Source organism: Phragmites australis, chromosome 2, assembly GCF_958298935.1.
Source record: "Phragmites australis chromosome 2, lpPhrAust1.1, whole genome shotgun sequence".
NCBI classification, from domain to species: Eukaryota; Viridiplantae; Streptophyta; class Magnoliopsida; order Poales; family Poaceae; genus Phragmites; species Phragmites australis.
Genome location: NC_084922.1, coordinates 6,734,654 through 6,756,833, shown reverse-complemented (window position 1 = coordinate 6,756,833; position 22,180 = coordinate 6,734,654). Strand labels below are relative to the sequence as shown.

Below are 22,180 nucleotides of genomic sequence, written 5' to 3'. Positions count from 1 at the left end.
CGTTTGACAAGCTCTAACTTATAGCTTCACATCAAATTTTGAGATTATGAACTATAATAAATTTATTTAAATACTATTTTTGTCTAAAATATAAATAAAATAGCTCACTTAAATATTTTCAGTATGCTCCTAGTTTCACAAATTTTCAAAGATAGAAATATCCGGCTTCAAACGTTCTTGTATCTGGAGTTTAGCCCTTAGGTCCTGTTCGGTACATGTGAGATCCATGTTGATATAAAGTTTGTATAATAAAATAAAGTGTTTAAATATTTATTTTTTATTTAAAATAAAAATTAGATGACTCAACCAAATATTCTCAACCCACACACAGTTTCAAATCCCAAATTTGTTAGAACTAAATATAAACAGCTTACAAAAATCTTGAATTTGGATTGGTGCCAAACATAACCACCCTAACCTGCTCACTCACACAGTATCACTCCTCGAAGGGCCAAGCCTCCAAGTTCGCCTCGCCCCCACGGCCCCACCCCGACGCACCCGGCGGCCGGCGTGTACTCCGGCGATCCCCTGCGCCACCCCCGATGCCTCCTCCTCCGCCACGCCGGCACATCGCCGGAGACCCTACCGCCGCGCCCACCACCTCCGACTCCGGCTTGGTTAAACTCCTCGCCGACATCCTCCACCACACCGCGCCATCCACTTGGCCGTCCGCCCTCGCCGCGCCGCTGCTCCGCAGCCGCCTCGCGCCCGTGCACGTCTCCTCCCTCCTCCTCCTCCCCGCCTCTCTCCGCCGCCCTGACCTCTCCCGCCGCTTCCTCCTTCTCCTGCCTCCCCAACTTGTCTCCCCGGTTTCCTTATCCCTCCTCGCCCTCTCCTTCTCTCCTCCTCGCCCGCCCCCTCGTCGTCGGCGTCCTCCCTGCACGCCGCCTCACTCCTCCTCTCCCTCGCGTCCTCCACTCCGTCCGCGTCCTCCTCATTTTCGTCACTCTCACATGCTAACTCCCTGGCCACCTTCCCACCTGGCGCCGCCACCTCCGCCGCCACGCTTCTTGCCTCCTCGTACCTCCAGCTCCGCCGCGCCCGCGACGCCGCCGCCGTCCTTCGGCTGTCCCTCTCGTCCGGCATCACCATGAAGCAGTATACCGCTTCGCAGATATTGTTCTCTCTTGTCAAGATTCGGCAGTTTGCTCTTGCCCGTGAGTTGTTCGATGAAATGCTTGGATCAGGTGTTGGAGTGGATGAGTATGTTTACACAGCTGGAATTCGGGCTTATTGCGAGATGAGAGATTTGGATGGTGCAAGGGGGCTGGTGGCGAGGATGGAAGGCAAGGGCGTCAAGGACAGTGCTGTGCCGTACAATGTATTAATGTATGGCCTCTGCAAGAATAATCGTGTTCATGAGGCATTGGAGGTGAAGAACAGCATGGTGTATAGAGGAGTTACGGCTGATGGAGTGACATACCGGACTCTAGTGTATGGATTTTGTCAGATTGAGGAACTTGAAATGGCATTGGAAATGACGGATGACATGCTTAGGCTGGGGTTCGTGCCATCAGAGGCCAGTTGCTCGTTTATGCTTGATGGGCTACGGAAGAGAGGGCTTGTCGAGGAGGCTTTCAGGTTAGCTTGTGAGTTGGGTGAGTTGGGCATGGTGCCAAACCTGTTTGCGTGTAATGCGTTGATTGATAAACTTTGTAAGGACGGAAGATTTGGTGAGGCAGAAAGGCTTTTCGCAGGGATGACGAACAGGGGTCTAGAACCAAATGAGGTGACTTATGCTATACTGATACATTCCCTGTGCAAGAGGGGAATGTTGGATGACGCACTTTGCATGCTTGATAGGATGAGGGAGAAGGGAGTCAGAGTGACAGTTTATCCATACAACTCTTTAATTAATGGTTATTGCCAACAGGATGATGTTGACCGAGCAAGGGGCTTTCTGAGCGAGATGGTTGAGAAGGGATTGACACCAAGTGCAGCATCATACTCTCCCCTCATAGCTGGTTTATGTCGGCAAGGGGATCTGTCCAGTGCTATAGAACTCCACAGGGAGATGACCAGGAATGATGTTGCGGGGAATGTTTATACGTTTACAGCGCTTATCAATGGTTTCTGCAAGGATAGAAATATGGACGAAGCTGCTAGGTTGTTTGATAAGATGATGGACAGCTCCCTATTACCAAACGAAGTAACTTTTAATGTCATGATAGAAGGGTATTGCCGGGTAGGCAATGTTAGGAAGGCATTCCAGTTACATGATCAAATGGTGGATAGGGACCTATCACCTGATAATTACACTTACAGGTCACTGATAAGTGTACTTTGCTTGACGATTGGTGCGTTGAAAGCAAAAGAATTTGTTGATGATCTAGAAAATAACTGTGTTGTGCTAAATAACTTCAGCCTAACAGCACTTTTGCATGGATTCTGCAAAGAAGGAAGGTTAACTGAAGCATACCATATTTGGAATGAGATGGCAATGAGGGGAGTCAAGCTTGATATTATCAGTTTTACTATAATGTTATACACAGTTCTGAAACAGCAGGATGAGGAAAAAGTATGCATGTTGTTTAGGGAGATGAAAGAAAAAGGTGTGAGGCCAGACAATGTGTTCCATACATGCATGATTGATGTGCACTCAAAGGAAGCAAATATGGTTCAAGCTTTAAACTGCTGGGATAAGATGATAGCTGATGGCTGCTCTCCAAGTGCTGTCACATATACGGCTCTAATAAATAATCTCTGCAAGTCTGGGTATTTGAGTAGTGCAGAGATCCTTTGTAAAGAAATGTTAGCTGGACGCTATCTTCCTAATAGCTTTACTTATAATTGCTTTCTTGATTATCTGGCAACTGAAGGAGACCTGGAACAGGCTAAAGTTCTACATTCAGCCATGCTTGAAGGCTGTCTAGCTAACATAGTGACGTTTAACACATTGATCAAAGGGTTCTGTAAGGTTGGGCAGATCCAAGAGGCAATTGACCTTATGCGCAAGATTACTGAAAGCGGTTTCTTTCCTGATTGCATAAGCTATTCTACAATAATAAACGAGCTATGTAAGACCGGCGATACAAATAAAGCGTTTGAGCTTTGGAATGAAATGTTATTCAAGGGATTGAAGCCTGATATTGTAGCATACAATATTTTGATTCGCTGGTGCAACATTCATGGTGAATTTAATAAGGGTTTAGGAATATACAATGATATGGTTAAAAATGGGCTGCAACCAAACTTGGACACATATAGAGCTCTTTTCGGAGGAGCTTCTCCGATGATCAGGATGTTAGGTCAATGATTTAGATGACAAGATCAATCAGTTCCTGAACTGTTGCTTCATTCAAGTGCCATAATATAGAAGCACTGCTTAACTTTTTCTGTATTTGAGCTAATGGATTCCAGTCTTTTGAGGTAAGCAATCTGAGATCTACTTTGCAAACGTGGTGTTTTGCAATTCTTTTGTTTAGTCTTGTACTTCCTTTACAATTGGGCACATATATATTAATCTGACAACATTGTTACAGTCCTTACTTTAATTGGTGTTTGGGGGATTGTATTTTGCTGTTTCATTTAGGCTGACTTTTGGTGTCTGTTTTTTGTAAGCCGGCTTTTGATGTTGTTTTCCGTTCTCCCATTTTGCATAGCGGGTATTTGGTCTGCTTGGCCAACATAGGCTGATTAGGACAAACTTCGTCTCAATTAAATCTCGGTTCCTGTCTGCAAATGCAAGGATGAAATGGGGAAGTCCACAATTAACGTTTATTACTAACTATTTGGCATTTATAATCTCTATATGTTTCAACTAAATTATAAGATACACTATTATTTTGATCAACACGGCAACACCTCATACCATTTAATGTCGCAACAGTGATATGGTGTGCTTAAGGCCCTGAGCATATCAGTGGGGGGAAAATCCTGGTGCTTGGAATCTTGGTTGTGATTGCTGAAGTTGATCACGGATTTTTGATGCTTCGACATGATACTGCCATGGGATAACGTATCCCAGGATATGCTGTTGCTCATCTAAACTCAGTTGCATAACCATCGTCTCAATATCTGCATGGTATATCTCTATATCTTGTACATTTTTCGCTTGTCAGTGCAACTTAATAATCTAAATAAGCTAGTATATTAAAAAAATAGTGACCCTACATTGTAACAGGACTACGCTGTTCGTTGAATGGTACATCTTGGTCCATGCAACACTGACCATGCCAATTTGTACACATCTTTACGGTCACATGTACAGTTGCTGAACTTCCAGGTTCCCACTGTATTTGTTTCTTCACTAGGAATGCAAGCTTTCTTGCTTCTTGCAAGTCTCAACTCGCAACAACACAGGTGACACTTGCAGCACACTTTTCTAGTCTGCTTTGTGTATGTTTTCAACAGTTACTTTCACCTTCAATATATTCCCCAATCTGATCAAACAATTTTCATTTGTTCCTTAGTTTTAGGAATTCTGCTCGAAGTGATAAATGGACAGATTCCTTTACTATGGTTTTGTGCCCATCTGTCCAAGGCGGACGCTCTGGTAGTCTTTGTCATCATCTGGTGAAATTTGCTTGACGAATGGCTCATATAGATGTCAGTTTACAAAAATTATACCAGCTGTTAGTTTGTTGTACAACAAATTCATTATTTGTACAGATTATTTTTGTTACAGGTAGAAGCAACCTGACCATTCCGTAATATGTACTGTAAATGCTTTAGCCTCAGCCATGAAATAAACAACTGCTAGTATATCAACAGTACAATTAATTTTCTCTGGGAAGCAATCAGCGTTTCAGTAATCAGCTGTCCAAGACTCTGATCTCTTGATATATTTTCATGGAAGGGCGGAAGTGCATTGACAACGCATGCTCACTGGGGATGACCGGATGATGATTGTCACTGTTTGATGGTTCTGATATACATCAATAGTAACAGACGACTATGATCGTCCAATTCGTTATGCTTTCGTTGTTGCTTCTGTGGATATCGCAGATATACCCTTTTGCTCTATTGATTGGTCTTCTTCAGGTGCAGCGTCTTACTTTTACATGTTGAAGCATGGAGTCGTTAAGGTGGGAAACTGTTTAATGTTGATCCAAAATCAATTTTAGTGTTATCCATGCCTTTTTTGGGGCAAATCAGCTGTCTCCTTGAAAACCTTCACGGCGGCAGCTTAGTACAATATTTTGTTGGCGTGTGTTCAGTTCATTTGAAACTAATGTACCTAGTGAAAGTCATATACTACTATGTAAAAATGTCCAAATGGGCTGTTTGGGCTCTAAGAAATTCAAATTTTTTTGTAAAAATCATCATTCTTCACTTATAAATAAAGGGTCACCCTGTCTTTCCATTTCACACTAGTAACACCATTTGCTCTCTTATTTTCTCTCATTCTTGTCTTAAATTTTTTAAGAATTAGTGATAATTTGACAAAACTAGTTTGAATTTTTGCTAAAAATCCGAGCAATTTCAAAAACATCATCCTGCTGTCTTGAAGAAATCTTGATGATTTTTTTTTATCGTTGTTTATTCTTGTTTTATTATTTGATTATTTCTAACTCTGAATATTTGTATTTTTTAGTGTCATTCGATATTGATCATGGATGACAGTGATCATGATTATAATACATCTATTGATCATGATTTTTTTCTCCAAAGTCTCACAGAGGATTACAACCCCTTTGATACTAGTGCTGCATGTGATGATAGATCTGATGGTGAACCTTTGGTTTATTCTTCATGCAGGTGATGCAGCAGCATCTCCATCACCAGGCTCTACAAAGTGCACACATATCGGCAAGTATCGGCTCTAAAAGATCAAGAGCCGGTACTTCCGAAGTTTTGCAAGACTTTGAAAGTTTTACAAAGAAGAAGATGGGGTAAACGTCAGGTATGCTAGGTGATATATTTGTAAATATGAATTATTTGTAAAGCCCTCATGTGAAACGGGATACTTGAAGAAACATATCACAACTTGCAAACGAAAGAGTGGAACAGTCATGAAGAAGACGGTGCTGCAGTACAATATCGACAGCTCTGTTCATCATTGAGAATATGGTTCTCCAATGCTCGAAAAGAGCTATGCTACTTCATTGCAAGAGTTGATCTACCACTTAACATCGGTGAGTCTTCTACATTTGAATATTATATTAAGTAAGCTTATAATCCTATGTTCACATATGTTTCTAGACATATAACTAGTAGGGATATGGTAACATACTAGAATGTGTGTCGTAACAAACTTAAAAGAAATTCCTTTGTTGTATGTATTTGCCTTTATTTTAAATCTTAAAGCTCAAATCGCAAGTTTTTTAGAGTTCTCACAATTCTAGATGATACTCTTAGCCATAATTATTCTACTTACTATACTAATATTCGTTCTAATTTATTCGATATTTATAGTAAATACGAATCAAAGTATACCGAAGTTCGCTTGTAATGATCTCCACTAGCACCCACAATAAGTAAGAAAATGATAATATGGAGAAAATTATTTGGTGGATGTTCTTCATCAAGAAGTTCAGACTCTTAGGGCCTGTTTGTTTCAGCTAGAGATTCTGAAAAGCAGCTTATAAAAGCTGGATTGTTAAAAGCTGGATTGTTAAAAGCTGGATTGTGAAAAGCTGGATTGTGAAAAGCTTTTAGACTGTAGATTCTAAAAAAATTTAATGGACAGTTTAGTAAAATGGACTTTCACAATCTATCAAAAGCTGAGAAAAACCAGCTTCTCAGATTATCACAATCCAACCAGCAGATTTTAAAAAGCTATAACCAAAAACTGCCTGTTTGTTTCAGCTTCGGATTATAAAAGCTGAAAGCCAGAATCCGAAGCTGAAACAAACAGGGCCTTAGTAACGATCGTCTTCGACTACAAGCGCTGGAATTTTAACATCCGGAGGGGAGCTAACTAACTTCATCAAAAACGATGTTATCAGTCATGAAAAAAAAATTTCAACATACTGCAATAGTGGCATGAATACAAGAAAAAATTATCTAGTGCTTTCACTGTTAACATGAGATTTGTTAACGGTTCCCGTATCTACAGTTTTTTTTTCTGAGGCTGTCTTCAGTCTTACTAGAAGAATAATCGAAAAAGAAGAACAAATATCACAAATGAGATGGTAGAAATACTCACCATAGTAAAAGACTGGGAATAAGCTAAAGCGATAATGCAACACACTGCAGAGAATACTAAGCTTTAAGCTTCATTTGAAAATTTATATCTAGTCGTTGATGAGAATGTTTAATTTCTAATTTTCTAAGTTAGGTTGTACTCTTTTTTCTTTTGCTAGAAAGGTTTTAATGAGACAATTTATCAATAAAACTCATTTTTAGAATTAATTATGTCTCCCTATTATTTTTGATTTTTTATGGTTTTTCTTTATTTTTTTTAAATGACCCCAAAACGTCATCCACCTCTCATCTTGACCTATAAATAGCTATTATCCATCCATATCAAACTCCCACTGATCCAAAGACATTTGCCTACTTCAACAAATTAATTCTATATTACTATTTATGGATCAAGACATCCAGAACTAGTGTATATGGTAATGAGTGTGGCAACATTTTGAAACGGTTTTTAGAGAAATTAACAGGTACCGGATAAAATTTGCTAAGTGTAATATATATAACTATAAATTAGGTGCCAGGTTTACAAATGAAACAAAGCACTTGAGGAATCATAGTAAATATTGTAAACAAAATTTTAGGGTTTTTAATGAAACAATGTAATTTTCGAAGTATATCTATAGGTTTTACTATTTTTTTATTAGTAGAAAGTTTTTTAACGAGGCAACCAATCAATAAAACTTATTTTATTTATGTTCTATATTTTTTTGAATTTTATAGCTATTATTTTTATTTTTTTTTTCTATTTTTAAGTATTGTTGGGCTAGCTATGCCTATCCCTGTTGATGGGTTGATGGTGACTCCACCATGCCCGCTGGCACGATAGATGATGGTCATGCCGTGAGCCGAGGAGGTGATACACAGGCCAGCACGATATAACCTGTTACAACAGTCGGACCAATCAAATCGAGTCATAGCTGGGCTGGCCCAAAAGTCCCATTTAACCATCTCTGCCACTATATATACATTAACGAGACTTGCCCAATGGATGCACCTGACAGCTGCAGTTATCTCACTGTGATACTTAGTATGATTTTAATTCTTGCGGTCCATTTTGCACTTGACAACAACTACTCCCTCACTTTCTTTTTATATAGGGGTTTTAGGATTGAAAAAACCTTTGAAGTATATTTTAAATATTATTTTTTTACAATATATAATCAATTGTTACAAAATTATTATCATATTAAAATATCTATGAAATATGAATCCATTGATACACTTTTTATATATTAAACATGCATATATTGCTAATTATTGGTCAGACTCACAAAGTTTGACCTATTGAAATCCTAATACGCCTTGAAAAAAACAGAGAAAATATTTGGTTTGATCCAAAAGTCTGTTAAGATTTCAGGTCCTCTGAACCTCTAGTTACTTTTTGATTCAACATTGGCCAAAATGTGTGCGGCTAATTTTATCGCCCGGAACTTTTACTAACACGAATGTTTAGCTTTGTTTAAAAAACAATAATGCGGGACAAATGTTAGTTCACTGACTAATGGGCCGCATGTATCACCCAGGCCATCGCTAACGCTGAGTGTAGCCACCGACAGCTGGGCCCGAGGGGACCCACGCCAAAACGAACCGGTCCATTTTCGCCAAGTCAGCGATCCGCGTCGAACCAACGCCTCACACTGCTCCATGTCAGCGATCCGGGGCACCTACCCCTCCGCCAATCAGATCCGCCGGTCTCGCTCTATAAAATCACCACCCCTGTCTCTTCTCTTCCCCACAGCTTTTGCAACTTCCTCTCCCCAATCCAGCGAAACCCCTGCCAGCCACCGCGTTCCCCCGCCCCAACCCGAGCGGAATCGATGGCGCCCAAGGCGGAGAAGAAGCCGGCGGCGAAGAAGCCCGCAGAGGAGGAGCCCGCAACCGAGAAGGCCGGGAAGGCCCCGGCGGGGAAGAAGCCCAAGGCGGAGAAGCGGCTCCCGGCGGGCAAGTCCGCCGGCAAGGAGGGCGGCGAGAAGAAGGGGAAGAAGAAGGCGAAGAAGAGCGTGGAGACCTACAAGATCTACATCTTCAAGGTGCTGAAGCAGGTGCACCCCGACATCGGCATCTCCTCCAAGGCCATGTCCATCATGAACTCCTTCATCAACGACATCTTCGAGAAGCTCGCCGCCGAGGCCGCCAAGCTCGCCCGCTACAACAAGAAGCCCACCATCACCTCCCGCGAGATCCAGACCTCCGTCCGCCTCGTCCTCCCCGGGGAGCTAGCCAAGCACGCCGTCTCCGAGGGCACCAAGGCCGTCACCAAGTTCACATCCTCTTAGATTGCCTCCCGTGGTGGTGGTAGTAGTAGTTGGGTGGTGTTGGTAGATGTGGCTCAGTTTATCTGGTAGGGCTTGTAGTAGCAGAAGTGGGTGGATCTGGAAATGGTCGGATGATCTGTGTGTAGTTGGGCTGCGGTAAGAATTGTGGTGGTGCTTTTGGAACACTGTTCCCTCATGGATCCGGAATAGTAACGGTGCTTGTTCTACATGTGATTCCTGTGATTGGATGGTATTACTGTGTAATTGTCATATGCGTGGCCGTGAATTGACGATGATATGTGCAAAATTGTGTCAAATTTCTGGAACAAGAGTGTTTTGCGCGTGTGAAATTCTGTAACGCTTCAAGAATAGAAATTTCTGGAGTAATCACGGTTCCAATTGCACGTTGGTCCTTGTCGGGTTTAAACTATTCACCGGGTAACTTTTTGCGGGTTCTTGTATTTCTGTACTCATTTGCCGGTAGGGGAGAAACTATTGTTTCTTGCAGCTGTGTTACTTTTGAAACACTAGGCATCATTGCATCGTGGAATCTGGAGAACGTGAAAGAAGATTTGATACCTTTGTCTATGGCATGGGCACTGCTGTAGTGCCACTCGGGATTCGGTAGCTTCAAATTCTGACATATATGGTAAAATTTGCTTGATAATTTACAATTTTCTGATGCTGAAACATACCTATAATGAAGATATGCTAACTGAATACCATGTTTGGCTTCTGTCATCTCAGGATCATGTCCCACAGGCCACAAGCATGGTTTTTTGGTCACTCTTCTGAATGTCAGCTACATGGAGGTTTCTTTTCCGTTCCATCTTCGGTTACCGGCAAGCTATCCTTAGAAAACAAAATAGCTGGCAAGGTATGTATCTCGTCCAACCTTCAGCCTTGACGCCTATTGTTGTTTCAAATCTCCGTAGTGATGTATTCTCTTTCACATCGATGTTCTTTTATCAGTTAACTGGTAGTAATTTAATTGGATGCTTGTTCATGCCTGCATCCTACGCTGGTATACTTTCTTGAATTCCAATGTCTTAGTGCAATAATTGTATTGTGTTAACCCAGATTGCCAGATTGTTGGATTGAACTCTGGATGTTGCCTGCTAGGTTATTGATGAAGTTTCTGAGGGAACTTCGCTCTTGTTTTGTTCAAGCTGCATGTTAAACAGTTAAAGTGGCTGCTTCGAATGTGGAGTCATTTGAAATACATGCGTCTAATTTTTGGGAGCAGCCATTTTTCATGTTTCACTTCATGATTTATTTGTGGGATTGGAAACTCATGGTGCTTGAAGCTGTGCCTTATTTGAGTTAGTAGCTATAGTGTGGCTCTATGTCCGGTGAGATTTAAGTTCTGAGTTCTTCCAAAGACACCTGGCCTTTGAAATTTTAAGAATGTGCATTAAGGCATAAGCTGTATATGGTATGCCCCTGCCGTGGAGCTTTTAACATTGCATATATTAAGAAGGTAAAATATGCACACATTTCCATTTTTTTTGACTGTTATGCAAAGAAATACTGATCCCAGAGAGGGATACTAATACAAACACCATGCATGCCTTTAATCATTTCAGGTAATAACATAGGTTTACATAATAATTTCACGTATGCCTTTAATTGCATAAGTCACTTTTCCTGTTTTATAATGTGTGATTTCCGGTTTTGTAAAAGGGATTTTTCAATTACGGGCTGATTCGACGAGGTTGGGTTGGCCGGTGCGTTAAATAGCATGGCCCTATAATTATTTGAATTTATTCCACATCGTATTTCGGGTTCATGCCAAAATTGGTGTCAACATCTTATTGACAATTCTTTATAAATAAAGGCTTACTAACAACTGGTAAAACTCTCCATTTCTGATCTGATCGACACATTTACAAAATATCCGTTACACTTGCACATACTTGATGCAACTAATGTAGAATGATAGGATTTTGACTCATACATCTTATTGGCAATTCTATAAAAAGAAGATGCATACTGACAACAGATAAACCCTGGGTTTTATCTGCTCAACACATTATATTTACTAACGTGTTGTATACTTGCATATATTCATGGTAAACAAGTGCAGATTTTTAAGAAAAGAATGATAGAGCTGAAGCGTTCATCTAAGTGGTCATCTGCAGGCATCATGCCCATTTTCAGCTCTACTTACTGTTGTTGCAGATCACGGCATAGTAGTTGCCACTCCTCCATGTTCCACCACAAGGGATCTGGCAAACATGAGGTATGAATCTCTGATAGCATGCATCTCAGTGGCTGCGTCCTGTATCGTTGTCCGTTCTCTAGGTTGTTTCTTCGAGCATGATATTCCGAGAGCAATGACAGAAACCAAGCAATTCTCAACTCTACTTCTTGTAGTGCTTTCATAGGCATCTGTGTGCAGCCACATTGCCGTATCGATTATCTCCCAGATTCTCCCGGGAAGACCGTCCTCTGAAAAATTGTGCAGATCCAACGATCCTTGGAACATATCATCTGTTGGCCTCCTTCCTGTAAACATCTCAAGCAGCAATATGCCGAGGCTATAAACATCACCAAGAGTTGTGATGGAAGCGCCTTCGCCGTACTCTACAATTGTGCAAGAAATTGTATTGATCAGCATGCCATGTTTATACAATGGTTAGAAATAATCAGCAAAAACAAATACACAACAATTTCAGTTACCTGGAGCAACATAACCAATGGAGCCTCTTATTCCAATTGTGCTATTCGAATTTTGCAGAGTTTTACTTGCGCTCTCTGGAAGGATTTTTGATATGCCAAAGTCCCCAACTCGAGCACTCATGTTTTCTGCGAGAAGGATGTTGCTTGGCTTGAGATCGCAATGAATGATTGGTGGCTGACAATGGTTATGAAGATAGTCCAAAGCATCCATGATGTCGACAGCAATGTCTAGCCTTTGAGCTAGGCTGAGAGTATTGCTCAAGTTGGGCATGTCAGATTTTGGATGGAGCCAATCATTCAAGCTACCATTTGGCATGAACTCAAAAACAAGTGCTTTGAACTCCTGACCTTGTTGATTGATGCTTGAGCAACACGTGATGATCTTTACGAGACAGCGATGGCGCACCCTTCTCAGTACCTCACATTCAGCCACAAAACTTCTAGTGGATCTGGATTGTTCAAGGTTAAAAACCTTGACAGCAACAATAGTTACCTCATCTTGAAAAGTGCATTTATAGACTGCCCCAAAGCTTCCTTTACCAAGCAAATTGGCCTCTGAAAATCCGTTGGTTCCATTTGCTAATGCACGATAAGAAACTCTTTCATATTGTTCCTCAACTATTGATGGTAGGACTGGGTTCTCGTGCTTTCGTCTAAGCTTCTTATAGATCAAGTGATTGAGTGCAATAATGAAAGATAAGAATAAGAGTGCACCGGTTGTTGCCAGAGCTATTGTAAGAGACTTCGAATATCCTTTTCTGTTCTTTTCCACTGAATTTGTCTGGCATGGAGCTAAATGGAGCTCAGGTATTCCACCACAAAGCTCATTGTTTCCGGTGATTGACAAATTAGCCAATTTTTTGAAAATGCCCTCCTTTGGCACTTCTCCTTGCAGATTGTTGAAGGACAGATCCAATTCTAACAATGATGTCAAATTCTGCAGCACTGTTGGTATTGGCCCTGACAAATTGTTGTGTGCCAGATATAATTGTTGCAGGTTGCGGATAGTACCAATGCCTTCTGGAATAGTACCAGACAACTTATTCATTGATAGGTTGAGTGCAATCAAACCCTTAAGATTGTTCATGGATTGAGGTATGTTTCCCTCGAATAAGTTATTGTCCAACCAAAGTCTTTGCAGTACGGTGCACTCCCCAATACTATTAGGTATCTCACCTGACAATTGGTTTCCAGATATAGCCAGGCTGTTAAGGTTCTGCAGGCTACCCACTTCAGAAGGAAGAGGTCCTGATAGTGAATTGTATGATAAGTCTAAGTACGATGAAATGAGTGGCAGTTTGAAAATCTCTTTGGGAATCGAACCGTTCAGACGATTTAGGTACAAACCAAGGGATATCAGATTCTTCAGGTTTCCTAAGCTACAGGTTGGCATTTTGTGCAAATAGTTCAACCAAGTTTGAGAGATTCCCGATAGATGAAGGTATTAGGCCTGACAAGAAAGTGTTGTACAAACCTAACTCAGCTAAGTTTCCCAGCTTGCCGATGCTATCTGGAACCACTCCGGATATAGAAGTATCCCCGACACCGAGGAATTGGAGGCCGACCAGATTGCCAATGGCTGAGGGAATGCTCCCCGAGATCCCAGTAGACTCCAAGTGGAGGATTTGCAAGGTCGTTGAGAGATTCCCTATCGAATTTGGCAACTGCCCAGTGAAATCGGTGTCAGCGATATCTAATTCCTGGAGCTGGCTGCAGTTTGACAGCGAAGCGATGAATTCCCACCCCTCTTTGTTGTTTGCTTCTACATCGTTGCTGTACAAGAATAGAAATCGGAGAGCTCGTAGTCTCCCCAGTGCTCGAGGCACATATCCACTGAGCCTATTTTGAGAGAGTTCGACTCGTTGGAGTGTAGTGAGGTTGCAGAGCGACTCAGGGATGGATCCGGTGAACTGGTTCCAAGCAAAGCTAAGAAACAGCATGCCAGGGAAGCTGCTGCCGATGTCGACAGGAATGCTTCCACGGAGCATGTTTCCCTGGATCTGCAATGCTTCCAACGAAGACAAGTTGTATAGGGAGCGAGGGGGCTCGCCGGAGAGCTGGTTCAAGGCGAGGTCAAAACTCTTGAGGCCGGTGATGTCACCGAGGCCGCGAGGGATGGTACCCTCTAGCTGGTTGAACGAGAGGGACATGATACTAAGCGATGACAAGTTGGCCAGGGATGCCGGGATGGTACCAGTGAGGTTGTTTCTCCGCAATATGAGTATCTTGAGGCGCGTGAGCTTGTTGCCGAGCTCGGGAGGCATACGCCCGCGGAGCTGGTTGGATTGGAGGCGCATGACCACTAGGCTGGTGCAGGAGCTCAGGTTGGCAGGGAGCTCACCGGAGAAGGCGTTGAAGCTGAGGTCGAGTGCATGGAGGCGACGCAGACGGCCGAGGCTCGCGGGGATGTCCCCGATGAACCCGTTGTTGCTCAGGTTGAGAGTCCTGAGGAATGACAGGTTGCCGATGACCGGGGAGAGGACGCCTGTGAGCCCGTGGGAGGGCAGGCTCAGCGCCACCACTCGCTGGTGATGCCTGCCCCCGCACCTCACCCCCTCCCAGCTGCAGAACCAGCCGGCGCTGCTACTGTTCCACGAAGCAAGCGTGTCGCCATAGCTGCCGCTACTGACCGCCGCGGCCTTGAAGGCGAGCAGCGAGGCCTCGTCACCGGCTCGTGCGGCCGCGAGCGTCAAGATGCACACGGAGGAGGATAACAACAGCAGGAGCAGCAAGCTCACTGAGTGCATTGCCATATCGGTCGGTGTGGTACGTAGCGGGCGATCGACGATTAGTGATTGGGTGCTTAGTAATTGATTGGGTGCTTAGTAATTAAGTAGTTGCTGCATCATGTGCTATTTTTATATTGGATCCCGTGTGATCATGCGTCGCCACGACATGCATGTACGTACGTGTGATTGCCAAAGCGGTGGGGACATGGCGTTTACTCTTGACTTGGAGTCAGTCTCGGCGTGCCCTCTTCCGCTCGGCACTAGTTTTTCATTTGGCAGGAGCAAGGAGCTCCCAGTTCCATTTTCTTTTGACGAATAAATCCTTTTATTTTGATGCCATTTTCCACACGGCATTGCATGGCTCATCGTTTGGCAGGAGCAGCTAGCCTACTTGCACGACGGCTCGGAGACGTACTGGACCAGGTGCGGCGAACGCGCGCTTTTGAAGCGGACCGAGCACGCGGTCTTTTAGCTAAAACCTTGAGCGATCGGCACACCGGTTCCATGTGACCACGTTGACAGGCTACTCTTCATTTGCCACGGCCACGAAAGTCCAGCTCGGCTCCGTGATGGCAGGTTAGGAAGCTTCAGCCGAGAGTCTGGCCGGAGCTCTTCAGGAAGTAGCGGCGTAAAAACGAAACCGCGCAGCAATCCGACGCCGATCTCACTTCAATCCATGCATGGTCGCGTGCAGTCTGCGCGGCAATTGGACGTACCGAGAACGACGATGAGAGGGGTGAACATACGCCTCATAAATTTCTTTCAAAATTGATGATTTCCTTTTATTATGATCCTTCAACGGATTTTAAAACTAAATCGGAAGCAAAAACGGGAAAGAAACAAGTTACTAAGAAATTTTTTCAAGAAAGAACACGGCTCTTATGGATGTATATGAATCCTAGATTCTATTGATACTTATTCTATAGGTCATCGTCACAAAAGAAAACAATTTGAAAGAAGAAACGTTTGATCCAACAAAAGGATCACCACAAGAAGAGATTCTTCAAGATGGTAATTTAGAGGTAAGTAAAATCAAAACTCACTTGTATATATTTATATATAAATTTTATGCCTCTAGCAGCAAGAAAAACAACTTTTAAAGGTGTGAAATTTTCAGCTCATTAAACAAAAATAAAAACCACAACTAAAAAGAAAAAACTCGCAATTACGTAAGGGAGCTAAAAGATGAAAATTAGAAAGAGATGAACATAAGCATCGAAGAAGGTGTCAGCGGTATTTCTTTCGAAACTGATGATTTTCTTCTATTATAGTCATCCAACGCATCTTAAAACTAAATCGAAAGCAAAAATTGAAAAGAAATAAGTTGCTATGAAATTTTTTCAAAGAAGAACATGGCTCTTATGGATATACATGAATCCTAGATTCCATTGATACTCATTCTATAGGTCATCACCATAAAAGAAAACAACTTGAAAAAAGAAACCTTTGATCCAACAAAAAATCACCGAAAGAAGAGATTCTCTAAGTTGATAATTTAAAGGTAAGAAAATTCAAAATCCACTTGTATATATTTGTATGTAAATTTTATGCTTCTAGCAACAAGAAAAACAACTTTTCAAGGTGTGAAATTTTCAGCTCATCAAACAAAAATGAAAACCACAACTAAAAAGGAAAAACTCGTAACAAAACAAAGGAGCCAAAGAGATGAAAACTACAAGTAGATGAATACAAGCATCAGAGGAAACATGTACTTCATTTCTTCAAATATCAGCCCTCTTTGCGGCAGATTACAAGGTATTTCTCTTATAAAAAGCTACCACCTATTACAAAGACTAAACTCTCCTCTCTTCTTTCCTCTAAAACCCTAGCATATAAACTCAAGTGACTGTCTCAACTCTCCCACACAACCCTACCTCTCCATTTATAGGCCTACAAAGGTAACTTAATCCTTAAGTTTCATTGTTCCCAAAATACTCCTCTCTTCCAATAGTCTCCTACCTACCACCGGGACATTTTGATCCATTTTTCGCTCCTTTCATCGAACGGCCGTGACTTCTTCATGACTTAGCTTCGTCTCGACGCAAATTTCACGATGATGCCACGTGAACTCCATCCATTCACAGTTTTGAGATCAAATCGCGAAACTGCCTTGCACGCTTATCAAAGCGTGACTTACTGCCACTTGCTTAAGCCTTAAGCAAGCATCCCGATATCGACACGTATACTCTATTTTGTGATCTTGACCGCCGGCAAGTCTCTTCCGCTCCTGATCCCTCAGGTCGCCTTATCACTTACAGTGGCATACCTTTCGCTTGACTTTGTCAACATGTTATCTTCATCCACCTTCACACATTTTACTTGACTTCCACGTGCACAGCTAAGATCACCATTGACTCTGTCCGGCCTCTTCAATCGTCCAACACCAAGCTCCCCACTTAGCCCCGATCATCCTGCCGTTGGCCATCAAGTTGCATTTAGCACCTACACAACATAGGACAAGCAAACATAGATTAGTCAAATTCAAAATCCTGAATTGAAAGCACAACACAGAAAAATCGTGTACGCTGGATGATCCAGTGTTCACACCTCTGTGCGCCGGACCATCTGACGTGTGCTATATCCTCAACCAAGCTGTCTGCAGCCTCTGTGGACAAATTAGTCCGACGTGCTCATCATCTCATCGCTGGACCATTCGATGTGTGCATGTCAACCTTTTTACAACTCTCTGCAACAAAAAGGTCCAGTAAAGCATCCAGCGTACATGCTGCTCATCGTCGGACCATTCGAAGTGTATAACAACTCTAGACACGCTTTGCAACCCCTCTGGAAAAATTGATCCGGCATGCATAATGTCCCATCGCCGAACCATCCGGTGTGTACTTCAACTTTTGCTTCTGAGTTGAAATGCTCTGGCATGAAATCTCCCTGAACGCCGAACCATTTGGCGTGTACAAAATGTCCAACACCAGACCATCCGACGTATGCAATTTTTCTAAATTCAAAGATAAAAACACGAACTCTATTTTCTCTACAATTTTGGTTAGTCGTGATCATAATTACAATACACAGACATGTTTATGAAATCCATAAATCATCAAACCACCTCAAAGATCTTGTTAACCACTCATCACATATAAACCAAGGCATATTTTAACTTGGTTTCTTAATCTCTCTCTTGATGAGTGCATTGACAATTCTCGAAGTACAAAAGTTTTGATTTGAAAATATTAATCAAGAAAAGCTCATCGAAGTGACCAAAACTCAAGAAATAATAAAAAATATCACTTAGCATAGGAAAAATTGCATAAGCTAAAAAGAAGCAAGGACAAGTCAACTTGGGTGTGCTGGTAATTGTCGAATGTTACGGTTTAGCATAAGCATCACTAAGATTATCAAGTTAAATACAAGATCAACACACTAATACATGTTTTTTTAACGAGGTTCAACCATTTTGCCTACATCTTTAGAGCATGATCCGCGAAAATCCTCTTCAGCGTGCGCTCGCTCTCTTCTCCCTTCGCGCACCACTCTGACGGCCCAAGTTGCGGCCCTCAAGAGCCCACTCGAGACAGCCCAACTGAGCCTACTGGTGTCCCAATAACTTTTTTTAGTAATTTTTTCTCGATAATTTTTTTCAAAACTTTTGAGTCAAACTTTTTTCCTATCATTTTCCCTATCGGAAAGGTGCGCGATGAGGGCTGCTTGTGCGCGTATGAATTGGCAGCGTCCCATGGTCTGTTTGTCGTACCTTGCGGTTACATAGTGGCGTCTAATATTTATAGACACGAAAATACCCATATTCAGACATATATCTTAACATGGAACGTGAAGAAGAACCAGGTCTTTGATGGCCTCGGGGTTGACATCTTAGCCGAGGAAGGGACTTGTGTGACTGGAGGGGCACAAGAAAACCAAAATAAATTTTCCAAAACAAAAACAATAAACAAGTTGCTGACAATATCATTAGGTAAAGATACATACTAGTTCGCTTCGAAACAACACCAACAAGGGGAATCTAATGTATCATGTTACAGAAAACTTCTCCAGAATAAAGTTCACAAAGACAGAACTTAACCAAGCACACTTCGCAACCGTGGAGGCATCCAATCACTCCCAATGGTCATGCGATTCAACAAGAATAGTTATTACAAATTCACAATATATAACACAAGGAGGGCAGGAGCAGACCTCCTTTTAAGCGTCCGATTCTTATACTCACATACATGGACGTAATAGGTCTACACCGTCAATTCCGACCTTGAAAGAAGAATGCCATCAGTATCAGCATAGAGCCATTCGCCGTCGCAAATTCTTGTTCCTGCAATGGTCACAGGGACATGCTTCTCACCGACGCCCTTCTTGCTTGGCTTCATGGGGTGCGAGTTCAGAGCTCGGACACCAATGTCGCAACCGTTGATATCATCTACATCCCTGATACAACCATTAACCACAATGCCGGCCCAGCCATTGTTCTGTGCCAGCTGGGAAAGGTTGCCACCCAAAAGGGCGCGGCACATGCTCCCGCCGCCATCAACCACCAGGACCCTGCCATGACCTTTCTCCTCAAGGAATTCGCGGAGCAAAACATTGTCCTCGAAGATCTTCAATGTCACAACAGGGCCAGCAAAAACCTGCCGCCTTCCGTAGATACGGAAGACAGGCTGGAGGGCACGGAGCTCGCCATTCATGATTAACTCGGAATTACCATCACATATTTCGGCAGTGGCCAATGGCAGGGCAGCCATGTTAGCTTTAGTCCTGTTTGTCATCAGAAGAAGAAAAACATCACAGAGCAGAAGTAATCAACAGAAGAAGGCCATTCCTTACACAAAAATAACAATAAATTCTCCAACGAAATGCACCTTTAAACTTATATAAAACTAGAAGGAAGACAGATGGCAACCTGAATTATTAACGGTTGTCACATATAGATCTCAAACGAAAAAAAATGTTGAAATTGCACTTAATGAACATCAGCGAGTTTTCCCATGATTTAAAGTTTCACACTGCTACGGTGCACAACAAGAGAACCAAAATATTGATTCAAACAAAATATCAGCACAGGGAGCTTTCTTTTTATTTCTCCAACAAACAAAATATCAATAAAAGAAACATGAGGTTCAGTGTCCATGAAAAACATCAACCACCAAACTAGCCTCAACTGAGAAACACAAACATATCTGCTTCTTTAGCAGACGAAAAGGCAACTGAACAAAAAGTTTAAGCAAGCTCACTAATATGAAACATCACTCCAATATTATATGCAACATGGGCATGGACCTACCACCACTTAGGCTCTGTATCTTCCTGTAGCTCAGATTTGCATGCAGAGCTGCAATTATATAGTTCCAGCCCCAAAATCCAAAATGTGATGTTCGCCTCAGCCTAAAACCCTGAAGCTTATATCACTTTGGGAGAGTCATGGTAGGATGCAACATCTCTGTAGTATGTGGACTAGAACTAGAGATATGACTAGGTGAAAACCCATGCATTGCAGCGGAAACTGCAGGGAAAGAATTACACAGTCCAGCAGCAGGAAAGTACTGCAGGTAATGAACTACTAAGTCCAACAGCAATGGTTTTTAGCTAGAAAGGAATATTGAATAGGCTGAGCTATGTGCATATTTAGTCATGCCTTTAACTAGAAAAAGAAAACATACAATAGGTTGCTGGACCATGTGACTATGGTTCTAGTGGAGATTTTGTCAAGTAGATCATGCAGTACTAACATGGAGTCTTATCTGTTTCAAATATAAAATCCTGAACAACAAAAACAGTTGGACATGAGAACGATATGGTAGCAATTTCTGCCAAACATTGGAAAGGCAGTTGTTCTGCCTGTAGCATTTCTGTCAAACATTGAAAAAAATGAAACAGCTTGGGAGCATAGGGCCGGTGGAGAACATGTACAATCAAGCAAGAAAATGGCAACAATAAAAATAAAGAATCCATAGGCTGTTAATGCTTAATACGATTAACCTATGCAACATTCAGTACAGGCTTTCAGAAAACCAATGGCACCAGCATATACTTGTTTGGTTTAGGATTGTATGTTACGGCAAGAAAAGGATTATTGCCGTACTAATTCATATTGTCATATAGTACAACGTGAGTACAAAATGCATGACCACATCAATGTTTTGCCTAAGTGATCTGTAGCAGCAGCGGATATTTGGGGAAGATTCGGCATCAATTTGGAAACGAAATGCAAAAGCACTGAAAATGAATTATGAAATTAATCAGCAGCAGATCGGTTGGGAGTCTGGGACTGTCGTCGGGAATCGAAGGAGGCTTGAGGCCAAGTCAAGTCTTGAGGAGAAGGTAGAATCTGGGCCTGCACGAGGGGTTGGATGGAGCGGCCGGGCTCGGCTCGTGACCGCCGAAGCTTGAGCTGCTAGGCCCTGAAGTCGATTGGTGGAGCGGGCATGCACGCCTCCAGCAGTATACGCGGCCGCCGCCGGCGATAGGTGCGGCCGGAATGGACGGGAGAGCTAGCCTCCCGTACGTGTTGTCTCTGCCGCTATGAATCAACTGGGAAGCTGCGGAGGGGGGAAGATGAGAGGGAGGATCGATGGGAAGAGCAGGCATCATGGCCAAACCTCGATCGACCGCTCGGCTGGCCTCGTCGGTCGCTGGACGCCGGAGCGGTGGCGGTGGTTTATCGATTTGTACACAACTGAGACGTGCTTGTAATATCTAGTGTATCCGATGTCGTCTACCACAGATTTGGAGGGTGCGAGCGGCCTGCCGAGGATTGAGCTTTACAAGCATTAACTGCAGTTAGCGGACTTTGACTATATAAAGATACGTAGATTTTAATTTATTTTAAGCAAGTGTTCACTAAGGAATATGGGAATATTTCACACTATCATGATTTATCTCTCTAGCACGGTGTGGACGCCGTCGGCTCCACGCATGTTCTCGACGTGTTCTGCTTATCGCTGATTTTTCACAGGCGTCATTGCGTTGGAGCTGATCAAAAAATTCTGGAAGACCTGCGCGTCCCTTTGTATCAAGTTCTTTATCCGGTTAGCCACTCACAATAGATACTGGATAGCTGATCGTCTTGCATGTTGAGACCTATAACACCTGTCATGCTACCGTTCTGTGATCAGACGGATGATACTGTGCTAAAGATGGCCAAGTAGATCAGGTCAAATGGATCAGCACGAGGCACGGCTATTTTGGTCCGTTCTAGACACGGTACGGTACGACGACTAATGGGTTGGGCTGGCATGTCATGACGACTTAGGCCATACCTGGGTCAGAGCCGCGGCACGACGGGTCGGCACGGCACGATATGTTTAACTATTTATATTTTTTAGTATTTTATATAATTTGTTTATATCTAATAATATATAGGATATATGGTGCAATGGTAGTGTGTTTGACTTCCAAGTAGAAGGTCGGGTGTTCGATTTCGAGTGAAAGCAAATTTTTGTGATTTTTTCTAATTTTTCGTGGACT

General features: G+C 42.6%; 3 protein-coding genes and 1 pseudogene across 4 annotated transcripts; 2 read left to right on the top strand and 2 right to left on the bottom strand.

Moving 5' to 3' along the window:
• Positions 1–407: 407 nt before the first annotated feature.
• Positions 408–4,735, top strand: LOC133896679 (putative pentatricopeptide repeat-containing protein At5g59900). The gene is given in 5 exon segments (XM_062337276.1): positions 408–837; positions 840–3,369; positions 3,830–4,024; positions 4,124–4,302; positions 4,413–4,735. Coding segments are annotated over 2 exon segments (2,712 nt in total). The 5' UTR covers positions 408–542; the 3' UTR covers positions 3,257–3,369; positions 3,830–4,024; positions 4,124–4,302; positions 4,413–4,735.
• A 4,070-nt stretch (positions 4,736–8,805) lies between these two features.
• On the top strand, positions 8,806–9,570 carry LOC133896668 (histone H2B.3). The gene has a single exon (XM_062337269.1). It carries the CDS (start codon positions 8,904–8,906, stop codon positions 9,360–9,362), a length of 459 nt encoding a protein of 152 aa, XP_062193253.1. The 5' UTR covers positions 8,806–8,903; the 3' UTR covers positions 9,363–9,570.
• Positions 9,571–11,180: 1,610 nt separating this feature from the next.
• LOC133896658 (receptor kinase-like protein Xa21) lies at positions 11,181–14,833 on the bottom strand (annotated as a pseudogene).
• A 3,887-nt stretch (positions 14,834–18,720) lies between these two features.
• LOC133896643 (putative 4-hydroxy-4-methyl-2-oxoglutarate aldolase 2) lies at positions 18,721–21,486 on the bottom strand. 2 transcript variants are annotated; one of them, XM_062337247.1, is made up of 2 exons: positions 21,313–21,486; positions 18,721–19,471 (listed from the first exon to the last, which is right to left on the bottom strand). In XM_062337247.1, the coding sequence occupies exon 2, from the start codon at positions 19,456–19,458 to the stop codon at positions 18,952–18,954; it is 507 nt and encodes a 168-aa protein (XP_062193231.1). In that variant the 5' UTR covers positions 19,459–19,471; positions 21,313–21,486; the 3' UTR covers positions 18,721–18,951. The 2 variants fall into 2 exon arrangements, with proteins under 2 accessions (XP_062193231.1, XP_062193239.1); XM_062337255.1 differs by lacking the exon at positions 21,313–21,486 and adding an exon at positions 19,998–21,294.
• Positions 21,487–22,180: the final 694 nt, after the last annotated feature.